General features: G+C 37.6%; 1 protein-coding gene across 5 annotated transcripts in view; it reads right to left on the reverse strand.

Moving 5' to 3' along the window:
• Positions 1 to 14,287, reverse strand: part of ADCY8 (adenylate cyclase 8) — a 216,953-nt gene that overhangs the window by 159,738 nt on the left and 42,928 nt on the right. For all 5 annotated transcript variants that reach the window (XM_070630986.1, XM_070630985.1, XM_070630988.1 and 2 more), the window contains exon 2: positions 8,131 to 8,280. In XM_070630986.1, coding sequence (XP_070487087.1) covers positions 8,131 to 8,280 — 150 coding nt within the window. The remainder of the gene's footprint in view (positions 1 to 8,130; positions 8,281 to 14,287) is intronic.

Genomic DNA, 14,287 nt, shown 5'->3' on the forward strand with positions numbered 1-14,287 from the left:
TTAGCTACATGCCCCACCTCTCAAATGACCAAGTTGAGAAGTAGATATGGGAAGCAGAGAAGAATCAAGACAGACACTTTATTACCAGCAAAGGGATGGGGCCTGTGGCTGCAAAATGAGTGAACATGGGGTTCCCATGCCTTCTTTTTGTGTCAGCTACAGCTCTCCACCTAGAGTACAGCAGCTGGGCCACTGTGGGGCTCACTGCATCAGTGGCCTCCCCATGGGGAGGAGAGAAGCCTGCATGGGTGGACTCCCTGTAGGGAGGAGAGGATCCACATTCTTATCCCACAAAAAGGCTTTGGCAATGAATACATTACATAGGAATCCTACTTTCTGTAAGATGGAGAGAGGCAAGAATAGACGGGAGAAAACAGTGGCTCATGCTCCATACATTCCCATGAGGTCCGATATGTCTCTAGAGGCTCCTATTTCATAGATCATAAAGAAAATGGGAAAAAGCAAAATACAGTTTCTTTTTCAAGAAGAATTTTATGGTGGAGTGACTCTGGCTGGCTAGACCAGTTCACACTACTTAGAAACCGGTTAGTGCCAGTTAGAAATCTTTTTCGTGGGAGAATTTAAACAGTATTAGAAAAGGAAATACAGGGACAGTTAGTACACATATGGTGGAGACGGCATTAACAGGAATTGGCACCTCAGTCGATTGGATGGATCAGGTACAAGGATGAGTCATATAGAGAGGAAGTACATTTTTAGAGGATGAGAGGATCATGAACAAGCTGAGCCAGTGATATCTGTGGGACATGCAGATGAAGCTGTCTGGCAGGATGTTGATGATGGACATCTGAAGCTCAGCAAAGAACATGGCGTTAGAACGCTGCCATAGGAAAGATCCAGAAGTGATGGTTGAAGTCACAATAAATCACCAAAAGACAGACAAGAGATAAAAATGGCTATTTAAATTTAAATTAATCAAAACTAAAAAATCAATTCCTTAGTCACACTAGCCATATTTCCTGTGCTGTTCAACTGTCACACGTGGTTAGTGGTTTTTGGATAGCACAGATACAGAATATTTCCATCATCATAGGAAACTCAATGTGACAACACAATTGTGGAGCATTATATATTCAGGGAGGATGGTGATTAGAATAATATTTTACTTTTTCTCCCAAATGCTTGAAAGAAAAGAAAGTGAAATATGAAAAGAAATGAAATGGAGCTATGAAAAAAATGGAACATAGAGGCAGAGATACTTACAGGATGATCAAGAAAATGCCTTTAATTAAAATTTATTTTTAAAATTTTGCTTAGGTAGAACCCTACCTAGGCTGAAGTCATTGACATAAAAGAATAATGGAAGGTAAAGTTGCACTGGTGAATTGAGGAAGTTAAAGCTGTTACCTGTCAAGGAGATAGTAGATTCCTGGTGTTGGAGAATAAAGATCCCAGAAATCATTTCACAAGATGAGAATATTTACCAAATCTATTTATTCACAAATATTTTTGAATGAAACAATATTTGAAAACACAATTACAACATTCATTATAGGTTGACTGTCTCTGCTTTTCTTCCCGGGTTGGGTTTCTACCCTTCCAGCTCCACAGCTGTTGTGAAGAACACCAATGAAACATAGATTGAATCTTCACAGAGTCTATGGCATCGAAGCAAAAATAAAGCAAGAGCATAGCAGAATGTAGAAAGAGATTAATTCCATAAAGAAATACACAAATGAAACACTCATGGTGGTCACAGCAGGGGGAACAGAGAGGGTCTTTGTGCAGGAGGTGACCTTTGAGCTGAGCTTTGAAGAGTGGATAAAGTTTAGGGATGAAAGGAATGTTATACCGGGCAGCGAAAAAGCATAAAACAAAGACATGAGTGTATAAGGTAATAAGAATGTTTAGAAATGGATAATATTCCAGTATAAACTAGAGAACAGTTAACATGAAATATATTAATAACAGATAAGGATGACCATCATGGATTGTATGTGGGTGGTCTTGAATGTAAGAGATGGAGAATAGCAGAAAAATGGCTTGATGGTAGAAAGCTCAAGAGGTTTTTGGAGGATAAAGAGAAGAGTCATCAAGTTGCAGCAGAAAAAACAAATATTCTGAGACTCTGCCACTTTCAGGTCAACCTTGATTCTTCCTTGAATGAATGAATGACAAGGCTCTGCCTTACGTAATACTTAAGAGCTATCTGTAGCTTTAAAAACGATTCCCGAGATGCTATAGGGCACTGACATAAATCAAATCAACCAACTCAGAACTCAGTAGGAAAACCAACTTTGACACCCAATCTATTGTCCGAACTACTAACTTACACCAATACTGTCTAACAAAGATGTTTAAGTTAAACGGAATTGCTTTAATACCGCTAAAACATCTGCTGCATTTAATAATAATCTTCCTGCTGCCGCAACATATGGCATCATCAGAAACGAAATCCCAGTGTCCCCAGAGCTTCTGAGACACCTCGAAATGCCATGATTACCATAAGTAGGTTTAGGCAATTTGCAAAGCTGAAAGAAAAACAATTAATTCATTTTAATATTCAAAATAAATATGGGCCATGTGGATCATTTGGGAAGAGAAGTGGGATTACAAAAACCACCATAATTAGAATTTAACTCCCCAAAGAGAGATGTTCTAAGATGTGGCTTCCAGATGGAAAATTCCCCTAGCAGGTCTGCATAAGACACGCACTCAGCCTGCCCCAGTCCCTCCTGAACTGGATAAGAGTCCTCCTCCCACCAAGTTTTTAATGGAGGTCACAAGGAGCACAAGTCTTGCCACTTTTACGCAAGAGAATTATTACAGCATGACCCTCATGTAGGTAGACGTGAAGCCAAGAGCCAAAGTTTGAATTCAATATAACTCAGTTACATAAACATTAATCAGAAGAGATCATATTCCAGCCATTGTGCTAGAAAAACCCCCGAGAATCAGATGAATTAGACAGAGTAGCTGCTTTTAATAGTCCTTACTGGCCATGGAAAGAGAGCAATGCAGACTAGTAAATGTCATAAATTCTGACAGGTTCTATAAGAGAGTTAACTTTAAGGCATGCTGGAAGCACAAGAAAAGCATTTCAGCTCCACCTGGGAGGCGAAAGCAAGCCTCATGGAGGAAGGGATGCTGGAGTAGAATTTTCAGAGTAGAGACATCAAGAAGGAGCTTTCCAGGTTGAAAGAACCACATGGCATAGGGTGGTGAAACAGGAGTTCAGGAAGCTGACAGCCATTTGGTGTGATGTGAGTGATAAGGGGTGGAGAAAAATCCAGAGAGAGGACAGGGGCTAGATCCTGGAGGGCCTGTTGGGCCATGTGGGGGGTTCTGGATGCTACGTTGGAGGGAATAGCGCCACTGAAGGCTTTTCCTGCTGAAGAGTGACATCAATGTTATTATCATCATGGCGTCCTCTCTAATATGACTTGAGAACATCCTTGGCCTTGGGCTAAGAACTGTTCACCCTTAATCCTCACCACAATTCTTGGAGGAAGGTAGAATCATTATATTCATATTACACCCACAAAATCAGGGTCTCTAGAGGGGAGTAATTTGCCTAAGTTCCCACAGCTAGGAAGTGCAGGAAGTAGGAGGGGAATCCAGATTTTTCCAGACATTGAAGATTTTGCTTTTAACCCCTACAACCAACGTACCGGTTCTGAACCAGACCAGGCTTTTGGGATGGAGAACAGATTGGAGAAAGAGAAGTTGGGGACCAAGAGAACAAATAGGAGATGGTTGGAATGATCTATGCTATTCGAATTGGTGATAAAATTGTTAAAAGAAAAAAAAAAAAAACAGGGGCAGGCCCTATGGTATAGTGGTTGAATTCAGCAAACTCCACTTTGGCAGCCTGGGTTCACAGGTTTAGATCCTGGGTGTGAACCCACACCACTAGTCAGCCATGCTGTGCTGACAACCACATATAAGGTGGAGGAAGATGGGCACAGATGTTAGCTCAGAGTTAATCTTCCTCAGCAAAAAAAAAAAAAAAAAAGGGGCAAAGTCCTCGCCTCCCTGAAGGAAAGGGCCAATATATGCTCAGCTTCTTGAAGCCAATTATCTAAATTAAAAATGTTAATATTTGGGCCCATTCAGTAGTTTCTGCCTGGCATTGTGCCAGTTACCATGGGAAGGAAAGGAGATGTTGTAAGGTAGACAGCCATCTTCAAGGAGCTTTGTTAAAAAACTAGTTTAGAAGACATGCAGGGTTTTGACATTTTCTAGTCTCTCCCGCCTGCTTGCTTTTAACTTAAGAACCAAGCATGCAACCTCAATTTATCCAAGGAAAAGCATGTTTTCCAGGACCTCCAGCATCTCATCATGCTAGGGGACCCCCAAGTAAGCAGCAGCATAGCTGAAGTGCCACTCATTCTCTATCTGCAGCTTGGCAATTTTTCTTTGGAAAAAAGCTTAGTTACCACTATTGACTATTAAGAATCTCAGCCATTTCATAACCAAACATTCCATGCTGGCTTTCAGGCACTGCTAGGTGGGCTGTGTAGAAGAATGAGCCTTGGGTCACCCTGAAGGGGCTCACAGTTTACCCTAACAAACAGGCATGTAATGATTGACATCCAGCATGGCATGCCGTGATAGAGACCTGCAATGGACTTTCTTCACTGAACAATGCCTGGTCCATACTTAAACTTCAATAAATATAAATAAGTGTTTTTCATAGAATTGAAAAGTGCAGTGGTATGCCATCGAAGAAAGTACATAACTTTGCTGGGGGCTATCAACCTTGTTGTCTTTCATATGTATCTTATTGTCAGTCTCTTTGCTAATTCTTTATTTATTGGAAGAGAGGGAAGAAAGTTCTATGCATCCACCAGGTCCAAGCCAGAGTAGAGACTGAGTCTTATTTGTCTCTGCGACTCCACCATGAGTAGAAGGATGAATAATAACTGAGTTATCATGGGAGGGCTCATAATTGCTCCAAGAAACCATGTTCTCCCTTCCTTCAGCATGGTTGCATGTGTCGTCTGATCTTTAGGGGTACTCTTGACTGAGCTAAATTCTATTCACGTGTCAACTCAGGCATCAGTTCTTTGAGGAAGGCTTCTATCAGCCTCCAGTTTAGGTTTGACGCAAATACTATTACCTTAGATGTCTGTGAGGTTGTCCATCTCTTTCCGTATCTGGTAAACTCTGTAAGACCAGGAACCTATTGCTAATCGTCATTAGACTCCCAACGTCCAGTAAAGCTCATGGCACATACTAGACCCTCAATAAATAAATTAATTCATGGTTGAACAAATTAAGTCATTTACATGTTTCCTTTGTATTCCACCGTGAAATAAAGCCAATGCTTGAAAAAAATCCCACAAAACTTGAACATTTCTGTAGAGTAAGACTTCTTGGTTCTGTAATTATAATTGCAAAAATAAAATGCCATTTGTCTTTGGCATAACTTCCCAAGGAAAAAGGATCTGCAGTCACTTAGGCACGTACAGTGTTTCCTTCACATGGTATAGAATTTCTAACAGTTATGGTATTATAACCTGCTCTGATAAGATGCAAATGGGGATGGATTTACGTGTGTTAATGACACATGATATTTTAAAAGATATGGAGCCTAATGCTGAGTTCTGATGGTTGTACACCTGAGGAGAACCACTATCCTGATTTCCCTCCATGGGAGTAACTTTCATTCGGGGTTTAAACCAAGACAAGCCAATCTATAATATGTTCTCCAATGAGTCCTCCTGGGAGGGACCTGTGTTGGCTGATTCACATAAATCATTATGCACAACCATGCTAATAGAAACTCTTCAATGAGCTGCAAGAATACTACATACTATATTTCTAACCATTCTTTCTTCCGGAAGGGTATTATTATCCCCATGCTACAGATGAAGAAACTAAGACTCAGAGCTTGCTCAAACCCACTAAGAGAGTAAGTAACTACGGAAAGATTTCAAATCCTCGGCCATCTCGTTTGAAAGCCTCTGCCTTCTCTGCCCATCTATCACTGAGGAAGTCCTCAGGGATAACGGAAACCTGAAGCAGAGATCAAATGTCAATGGAAAGTAACTTTAGCATTGAATGACACAGAGCCGGCTATCTTAGATACAACCACTGGGGCAAGGCAGGTGGTCAATATACCAGAAATACTTTATCATAACTGTGAACACAGGACTATAACAAACCGACAGAGTATTTTACTTAATCCTCAGAACAAAAAATCTTCCACCAAAAGATAATGTTTTCTTGTATTTCATCCATGAAAGTAATGAGGCTGACTTATAATTTTGTACTGCTTTATATACATTATCTTATTTGAAGCAAACACAATGCTAAAAAGAGATGTATTTCCCCATGTATGAATGAGGAACTGAGGATTGAGAGTTAAAGCGCTGAGGTGACCCAACTAGGAGGTAAGACAGCTGTGGTATGAACTCCAGTGAACTCCTCACTACATTTGAGTTGTCACCTGTTCTCACCTCTGAATCTTATTATTTTATTCCTCCTTCCAGCAACTTAAAAAAAAAAAAATTAGAGAGGATGGAGAAAGGTCCCTCCACCCTGTTAGATTCTTACATCACAGTGACTTCAAGACACTCAACTTGAAGGTGGGAAAAGAAGTAAGTCTTATGGGCAGGAAAAGGCAATCATTTTCAGTGTCGCTAATATTTCACAAACGTTAAATAAAAGACAGCTTCCCACACAGCTCACCCACAATTGCAGTTCTGGTTGTGACAGGGCATCAAAAGCAGTTGAATAAATTATTAATATGGCAGCATTCTCTGAAGTGGCATAGATCCCATGGAAAGACTGACGTGTCCGTCTGGCAACTGCTCTGCTTTGCAGAGGAACACGATATATCGTCCTGCGAGATATTTATGTTTACTGTACAAGGTGATTTCTTTCTTAAAGTTGTTTTTCTAAATTATTTTATAGGGATATTCAGGGCAGCTAAAATAAATCTATTATGAGGTTCCATAGTCATTTTAGACCTTAACTTAGAAATCTCCTAAATCTGAATCCCGCGAATTCCATGTGGGATCTGGAAATTCAGTAGTTTCCTCTGTGCCCCTGGGACTAACATATGGCACTGGGGGTTGAGTTTTGGCAAGTTGCCCCCTACCCATCTGCCTTATCCGTTATCACACAGACCTGGCTTTGCTCACTTTAAAGATCTATGTTTTGCTGATGATTTGATGAAATTAAAATGAGGAAAATACTGTTTTTTTGCAGCTACTTTCTTTATAATTTCTCAAATCATTATTGCATAAATCATGCATGTATCCAGAGACAAAACTTAAAAAAAAAAAAGAGCCTAGTATGGTAAAACTAATATATCTACTGAGCATAGAATTCTCAAGAGTATATAAACATTTTGAACATGAAATGTGTTGATTCTATAATCAATTTGCAACACATGCCTGTGATTCCTCTTTGAAAATTGCTTTCAAAGCAAAAGATGCATGAACGTTTAATATAGGAATCGTTTTAACAGCAGCAAATCTTTATTCTTTGAAAGCTAATTTTATTTTGAGGAAACATACAATTTGAGGCCAAAGCTATTTTTCAAATCCTTATAACATTCACCCAATCAGGATGTCTAAGAACTCCTCTATTTTAACCTCTTTGAACTGGAACTCACCGCCCCATCCCCGACCACACTTGCCTTCGTTCGTACTGCAGCCCTATCCGGGAATTTGTATCATGTCCTTTAAACTGATTGTGTTCAATCATCTCTTCTAATAGGATGAGCAATTAGGAACTACACATGTGCAAGATTCTTTTCTGGGCTTACTATAATTTGAATTGTTACATAACGAAAAATTTCACTGGAATTAACAATTTACAGTTTCAAAAAAGGAGAGCCAAAGATGAGAACGTTAATGGTTTGTAGGAATCATGGCCTTATTCACTAACATAGATGTCAGTGAAAGGTGTCAGAAAATCATTTTGTGACTAGAATCATTTTATTCTTTTCAGGGAACAATTAATTGAGTGTGGAGAATAAGACCAACCCACTTTGACCTGTAAGTCCAACATTACTATTTTAGACTCTGGAATCCCATAACACAAACTTTGAGAGAACGCTTGCAAGTCAGGATGTGTTTGGGGAGAAAAAAGGCTCCATGTTATTCAGAGACTGGCTAGGTGACAACCGGGACACACGGCGTTTCCAATCGGTACCTGTCTTTGGTTTTCCGTTTCCAGGCGCAGCCTGGCCTCCACACACCTCCGTGTCTCCAGGAAGGCTTGGCGCTGGGCCCGGTCTGACAGGTAACTGATAAAGATTCCAGCTGTGTTCATACACATGAATAACACTGCCTGGGCCACAACCTAAAACAGAATTGCAAACATAGCCTGATCAGGTGGTTAAAACAAGAGCTGTTTGGAGGCAAAGAGAAAAAAAAAAAATTCTAAGGTAAATCTGAAGGTGGTCATCCAAATGTTGAGTAGCAGGTTAATAGGACCGTGCCCGTCATTCAGATTGTGGGTCCAACACCATCCCCTCAGAGAGGCCCCCCTTGCCCACTCTATCCAATCTAAAGCTTCTCGCTCCTCCTGTTTGGATTTGAACCTGGATTGCAAACCCGAAGGAAAATAGGGGGGCTCTTCTCTCTTCCTCACTCTACCTCACTTGCCCGCTTCACTGGCTGAAATTTTTGGCCTTTTAAAGGACTGGAGAATCAGTTGAGAAGAAGGCAAAGAGACTAATAAGAAACAGGAAAGGTACTAGTTGAATGGTACTATTATATTTTGACTTTAGTGTTCTCAGGTCTCCTTGGGCAGCACCCAAGTCCTGCTGTGTCTAACTCAAGGAAAAGCTATCACCTCTGTTTACTGCTTTTCATCTCCTCTGCTGTTACCCAGCTCCTAGGCAGCAAACTCTCCTGACTGACTCTTAAATTAGGCTTGTACTTTCACATTTGTCCCCTCCCAAACCTTCTCCAGTGAAGAAAAGAAGGCAGATTCTCGACGGAGTCAACATTTGAAAGAAAGGAACAGCAGAGAGTGAAATTTCTAATTTTTAGAGCTTTAGCCTGAGTGCAGGTCATAGTGGGTATAGTGTGGGGTAACGAAAACTCCAAAAGAAAACCCAGGAGCCCTGAAGAGGCAAAGATCAGAGTTCAGGACAACCATAGCTGCTGGAAAGTAACAGGAGAATCCCCAGAGAAGAGGACTAGTGAGGGGGAACCTTAAATTCTTGTATAAACTCTTCCCTGAGCCACACATGCACGGGGCAGACAGCAGAGGCTTGAGCTAATGAACAAAAAACTGAACTGAGATTTGAACTGCGTCCCAAAAGACAAAGATTGTCATTTGATTGCCACCAAGTTAGTCATTTGCTAAAACAAAACAAAAATCACCATTTCCAGAGGAACGTAGGAGAATCCAGGGTCTTAACTACACAGCATTCATAATGTCCTGAACACAGTACAAAATTATGTGACATAGGAATAAACATGAAAATGTGGACCAATTCTCAAGAGAAAAGATCATCAACAGAGACTTATTCTGATCTGAAGTGCATGTTGGAATTAGCAGACGAAATAACAGTGGCTCTTACAACTTTGCTCAGTGATATAAAGGGAAATATGCTAATATGAATGAAAATATCGGAAATCTCAGCAGAGAAATGGAAACCACGCCCATGAAGCGAAAATTCTAGAACACAAACAAAAATCCTAGAAAAAACACAATGTCTGAAATTAAGATATTCCCTGGATGATATCAACAGCGGAATGTTGATGACAGAAGAAAGAGTCAATAAACTTGAAAATGCATCAACAGACTAAAGATAAGCTTGAAAGCAATCAGAGAAAAACGTTCTATACACAAGACATACTCTCTAGTTATTATAATGATTTTCAGGTAAGATAAAAAGGAATACATTCCTAACATATACTGATATAAAAATATTGAAAGTCAAAACAAAATGAAGTTGATTTTGATGTATAAATACTATATTAAAGAGAATTTAAGGAAAAAGCATTACTAGAGATAAATAGGGTCACTATAGAATGATACAAGATTAAATTCACCAGAAAGTACATAAAAATTATGAACTTGGACACATTTACCAGCATGGCCTCAAAACAAACAATGCAAAGTATCACTATGGAATTATTTACAAATCTACCATCATAGCGGTATATTTTAACACAATTTTCAGCAGTTAATAGATCAAGCAGATTAAAAAAGTCAGCAAAACTAGAGACAATTTGAATAGCTAATACATTTAACAACTTTGAAATGGAACATGATATCCAACATTTAGATGATACAATTTCTTTTTGGCACATTTTGAATATCCGTAAAACATGATTTGATGACAGGATCTAAAGCTAGTCTCAGAAAATTTCATGGAACTAGTATCATGTAACCATAGTCAACAACTACAATGAAATCAAGGTACAAAGCAATATAAAAAGATAACTGAAAAGCAACATGTGTTTGGGAATTAAAATATTTCTAGATAACTCATGGAACTAAGAATACACTATAATGGAAAAAATATGTAGCTGAAGAATAATAAAAATACTGCTGAACAAAACTTAATAGTCCTCACAGAAGAATATATAGTCATAAATGCTCCATTAAAAAAAAAGAAAATAGGTTGAAAAATGAATATACTAGCCATTCAAATTAAGGATTTAGCAAAAAACCCCCACAAAACCTAAAAAACAGGTTAAATCTATGGTATGCAGAAGAAAAAAATAAAATAGGAGCAAAAATTAATGAAATAAAAAAGAAATATATAATAAAGAGAATCAACAAAGTCAAAAGTTTGTTTTCTGAAGAGACCAATAAAATAGTAACATACTACAAGCTTAATAAAGGAAAAAGAGAAGTGGGACAAACAAGCAATATTAAGAATAGGAAATGGGACAGTTAAAAATATTGTGGAAATTGACAGATAATAAGAATATATCACGAAGTTTAACTCTAATGAAAACCTCAGATGGAATTGATGTATTTCTCAAAATACAACTTTACCGAAACTGATTCAAGAAGAAAGAGGAGAAATTAAAGAAATCGAATCATAATTGCAAATCCTTCCACAAGGAAAGCAACGGGCCCAGATGGCTTCTTTGGATCATTCTATAAAAAATTGTGGAAGAAATAATTTAAATCTTTCATAATCTCTTCTAGAAAATAGAAAAATAGAGAATAGTCTTCAATTCAGTTAATATAACCTTGATGCCAAACCCAAGATAGTTGGTATATGAAGGTAAATAACAGGTGAATCTCACTCATGAATATGGAGGGGAATTCCTACACAGAATGTCAGCAAATTGAAAGCATCAATGCACAGAAAAGATCATTCAACTTGACTACATTGACTTTATCCAAGGAATCCAAGGATAGTTTAACACCAAACCAACTAATGTAATTCACCATATTTACTGCTATTAACAACATACAATCATCCCATTGAGACGAAACTTCATGATGAAATTCAATATCCTTTCATTAAAAAAAAAAACCCTGAGATTAGAAGTAAACTTTCTAAGTCACTATGTGGGATATCTATGGAAACAAACAAAAAAATACCTAAAGCAAACATCCTACTCAATGGTAAAAGGTTAAAAGCATTTGTTTAAAGCTGAGATGCCAGTTATCTCCAGATGCAGTCAACATCGTTCTCAAGTTCTAGCTATTTCAATAAAACAAAAACAAAGTAAAAGTGATAAAGTTTGGAAAAAAAGAAATATATTTTCATTGTTTGCAGATGATTATCCATGTGGGAAATCCACAAGACTCTACAGAAAAATTACTAAGATTAATAAGAATTTACCAGAGATGCTGGATTTAAATCAAAATAAAATGTCAATTGCATTTCTACCCAACCATAACAAACAGATAGAAATGAATTTAAGGGAGAAAATGATGGAATTTCATTTAAAATAATCAAATAAGACCTACATAGATGGAGCATTATATACCATGCAATGGATAGGAAAGAATTGTTAAAGATCTCAGATCTCAGTAAGCATTTTTACCCTCAGTGGAATTCTAGATGATTCTAAAATTTATATGGAAGGGCAAAGGGTCAAGATATTCTTAAAGAAGAACAAAATGGAGAGACTCGCGGTACCAGGCATTGAGACTTGTCATAACCCTGCAGTAATCAGGACATCATGGCATTTATATGGGGATACACAAATTGACCAGTGGATGGGAATAGAAAGCGCAGAAACATAAATGCACAAACTTGACAACTGGGCATCACAGGTCTAAGGAGAAAAGAGAGATTTTTTTAACAAGGGGTGTTGGGACAATTTGTTGTCCATTTGGAAAATAAGATAAAAGTAAATCTCAGCCTACACAGAAATACATTACATAGAGACACATTACAGGTGGATTCAAGTCTTAAACATGAAAGGCAAAAATATAAAATTTTAGAAGGCAATATAGGAGAATATTTTTATTACCTTGATAGATTTTTAAAAATAAAACACAAGGAATAAAAACTATGAAGAATAGATTAATACATTTGATTAAGTTAAAATTAAGGATTTCTATTCATTAAAAGACAATATAAGTAAAACTGGAAACTATTCACAAAATAAGAAAAGATATTTGCAACACTTATAACCAGCAAAGAATTAATTTTCAGCTCATATGAAGAACTTGCATAAATCTGTAAGAAAAATGCAATCTTATAGAAAACAAGGGCAAAAGATAAACAGATATTTCAAAGACAAGAAAATACTAATATGAAATTAAGTACAACATTTTTGGAACTGTAAGTTAAATTTCACATCTACCAGGCTGGCTCTGAAAAAAAAAATAGTGGAGCATCATCAAATTGGCAAGGATGCTGGTGGGAATGTGAATTATTGTAGCTACTTGGACTTTATATATTAATGTTTAATTTGCACATCCCTGGAACTTCACTTTACCACTCCACATCCAGAGCCATCTTAGCATGTGTGGCCCAAGAGATATGCCCCCAAATCATCAGAACAGCATTTTCCATAAGGGTTTGAAATTGGAAATAATCTGAATGTCCACCATTAGTTGAATGGATAAATATTTTAGGATGTATTAAAACAATTAAATATGACTCAGCAGTGAAAATAAAAGAACCATTACTGTATGCATCAAAATGGATAATAGAAAATAATAGTGTAAAAAAGTATGATTCCAATGACATAAAGTTTAAAAACTAACCAATACATTGTTTATAGACATGTGAAATAGCGTATAATGTCATTTTTTACCCATCAAATTGGCAATGATCAAAAATTTGACAACATATTACTCTGGCTAGGTTGTGGGGTAAACAGTCATTTTCATACCTAGTTTGTTGAATATATGAATTTGGCAGTATCTATCAAGATGAGAATGTTCATACTCATCAGTTGAGTAACCCCACTTTTATGGAGTAGTGTGTCCTGTAAATGTGACAATCCAGGTACAAAGATCAAAGGATATCATAGCATTGTTTGCACATAATTGGAACAAACCTAAATGGCCATAAACAGAGGATTGGCTAAATTATAAAGCCATACAATTAAATAGTATGTAGATAAAAATAACTAATATGGAACATTCCAGTATATACTGTTAAGTGGGAAAATAAAGGGCTAACATTTGCTATCATTTTTACATACATGGACTCTTTCAGTAAGGTACTGGATAATTCTAGAGACAGAAACTGAAGCCTGAGTTTATAATATCTAGCTTTTATATTTCGTATGTGTGCATGTGGTATCTACTCCAGTACACAGATTTTTAAATAGACAGATTGATAGATTCATTGCTAAAAAAGAGAAAAACGCACACTCCTCATGATGACAATAAAGCCAGTTTGCTTGTCTTCATGCTCATTTCCTACCATTTCTCCCCTTATTCATTTTGTTCTAACTAATCTGGTTTACTTTCTTTTCCTCCAATAGGCTTGTCACACCTCTGGGTCATTGCTAATGCTGTTCCCTCTGCCTGGGACATGCTTCCCCATATTTCTTGCCTTGCTGATTCCTATTATCTTTCTATTTTTGGCCTTATTATAGTTTTCTCAGTGAGATGCTCCCTGATCACTGTATCAAATTAGGATTTCCCCGGTATTCTTTATTCCTGCATGCCGTGCACTTATCACAAATTGTAATGATATATGTATTTGTTTACTGGGTTGTCTGATGCCTGCCTTGCACAACGGATTACCACTTCCGATAATACAGAGATGGTATCTGTTTTAGCCATTGATTGACACCTAGTGCCTAGCATAGTGGAGACAAGTGCTCAGCACAGTGCCTGTTAACTGCTCAGCAACTAATAAATGCTAGATATTTACTGAGTGAATAAATGAATGGATAAATAGCTTTCCTAGGTACCT

The sequence above is a fragment of the Equus przewalskii genome, chromosome 8, assembly GCF_037783145.1.
Source record: "Equus przewalskii isolate Varuska chromosome 8, EquPr2, whole genome shotgun sequence".
Lineage (NCBI taxonomy): Eukaryota > Metazoa > Chordata > Mammalia > Perissodactyla > Equidae > Equus > Equus przewalskii.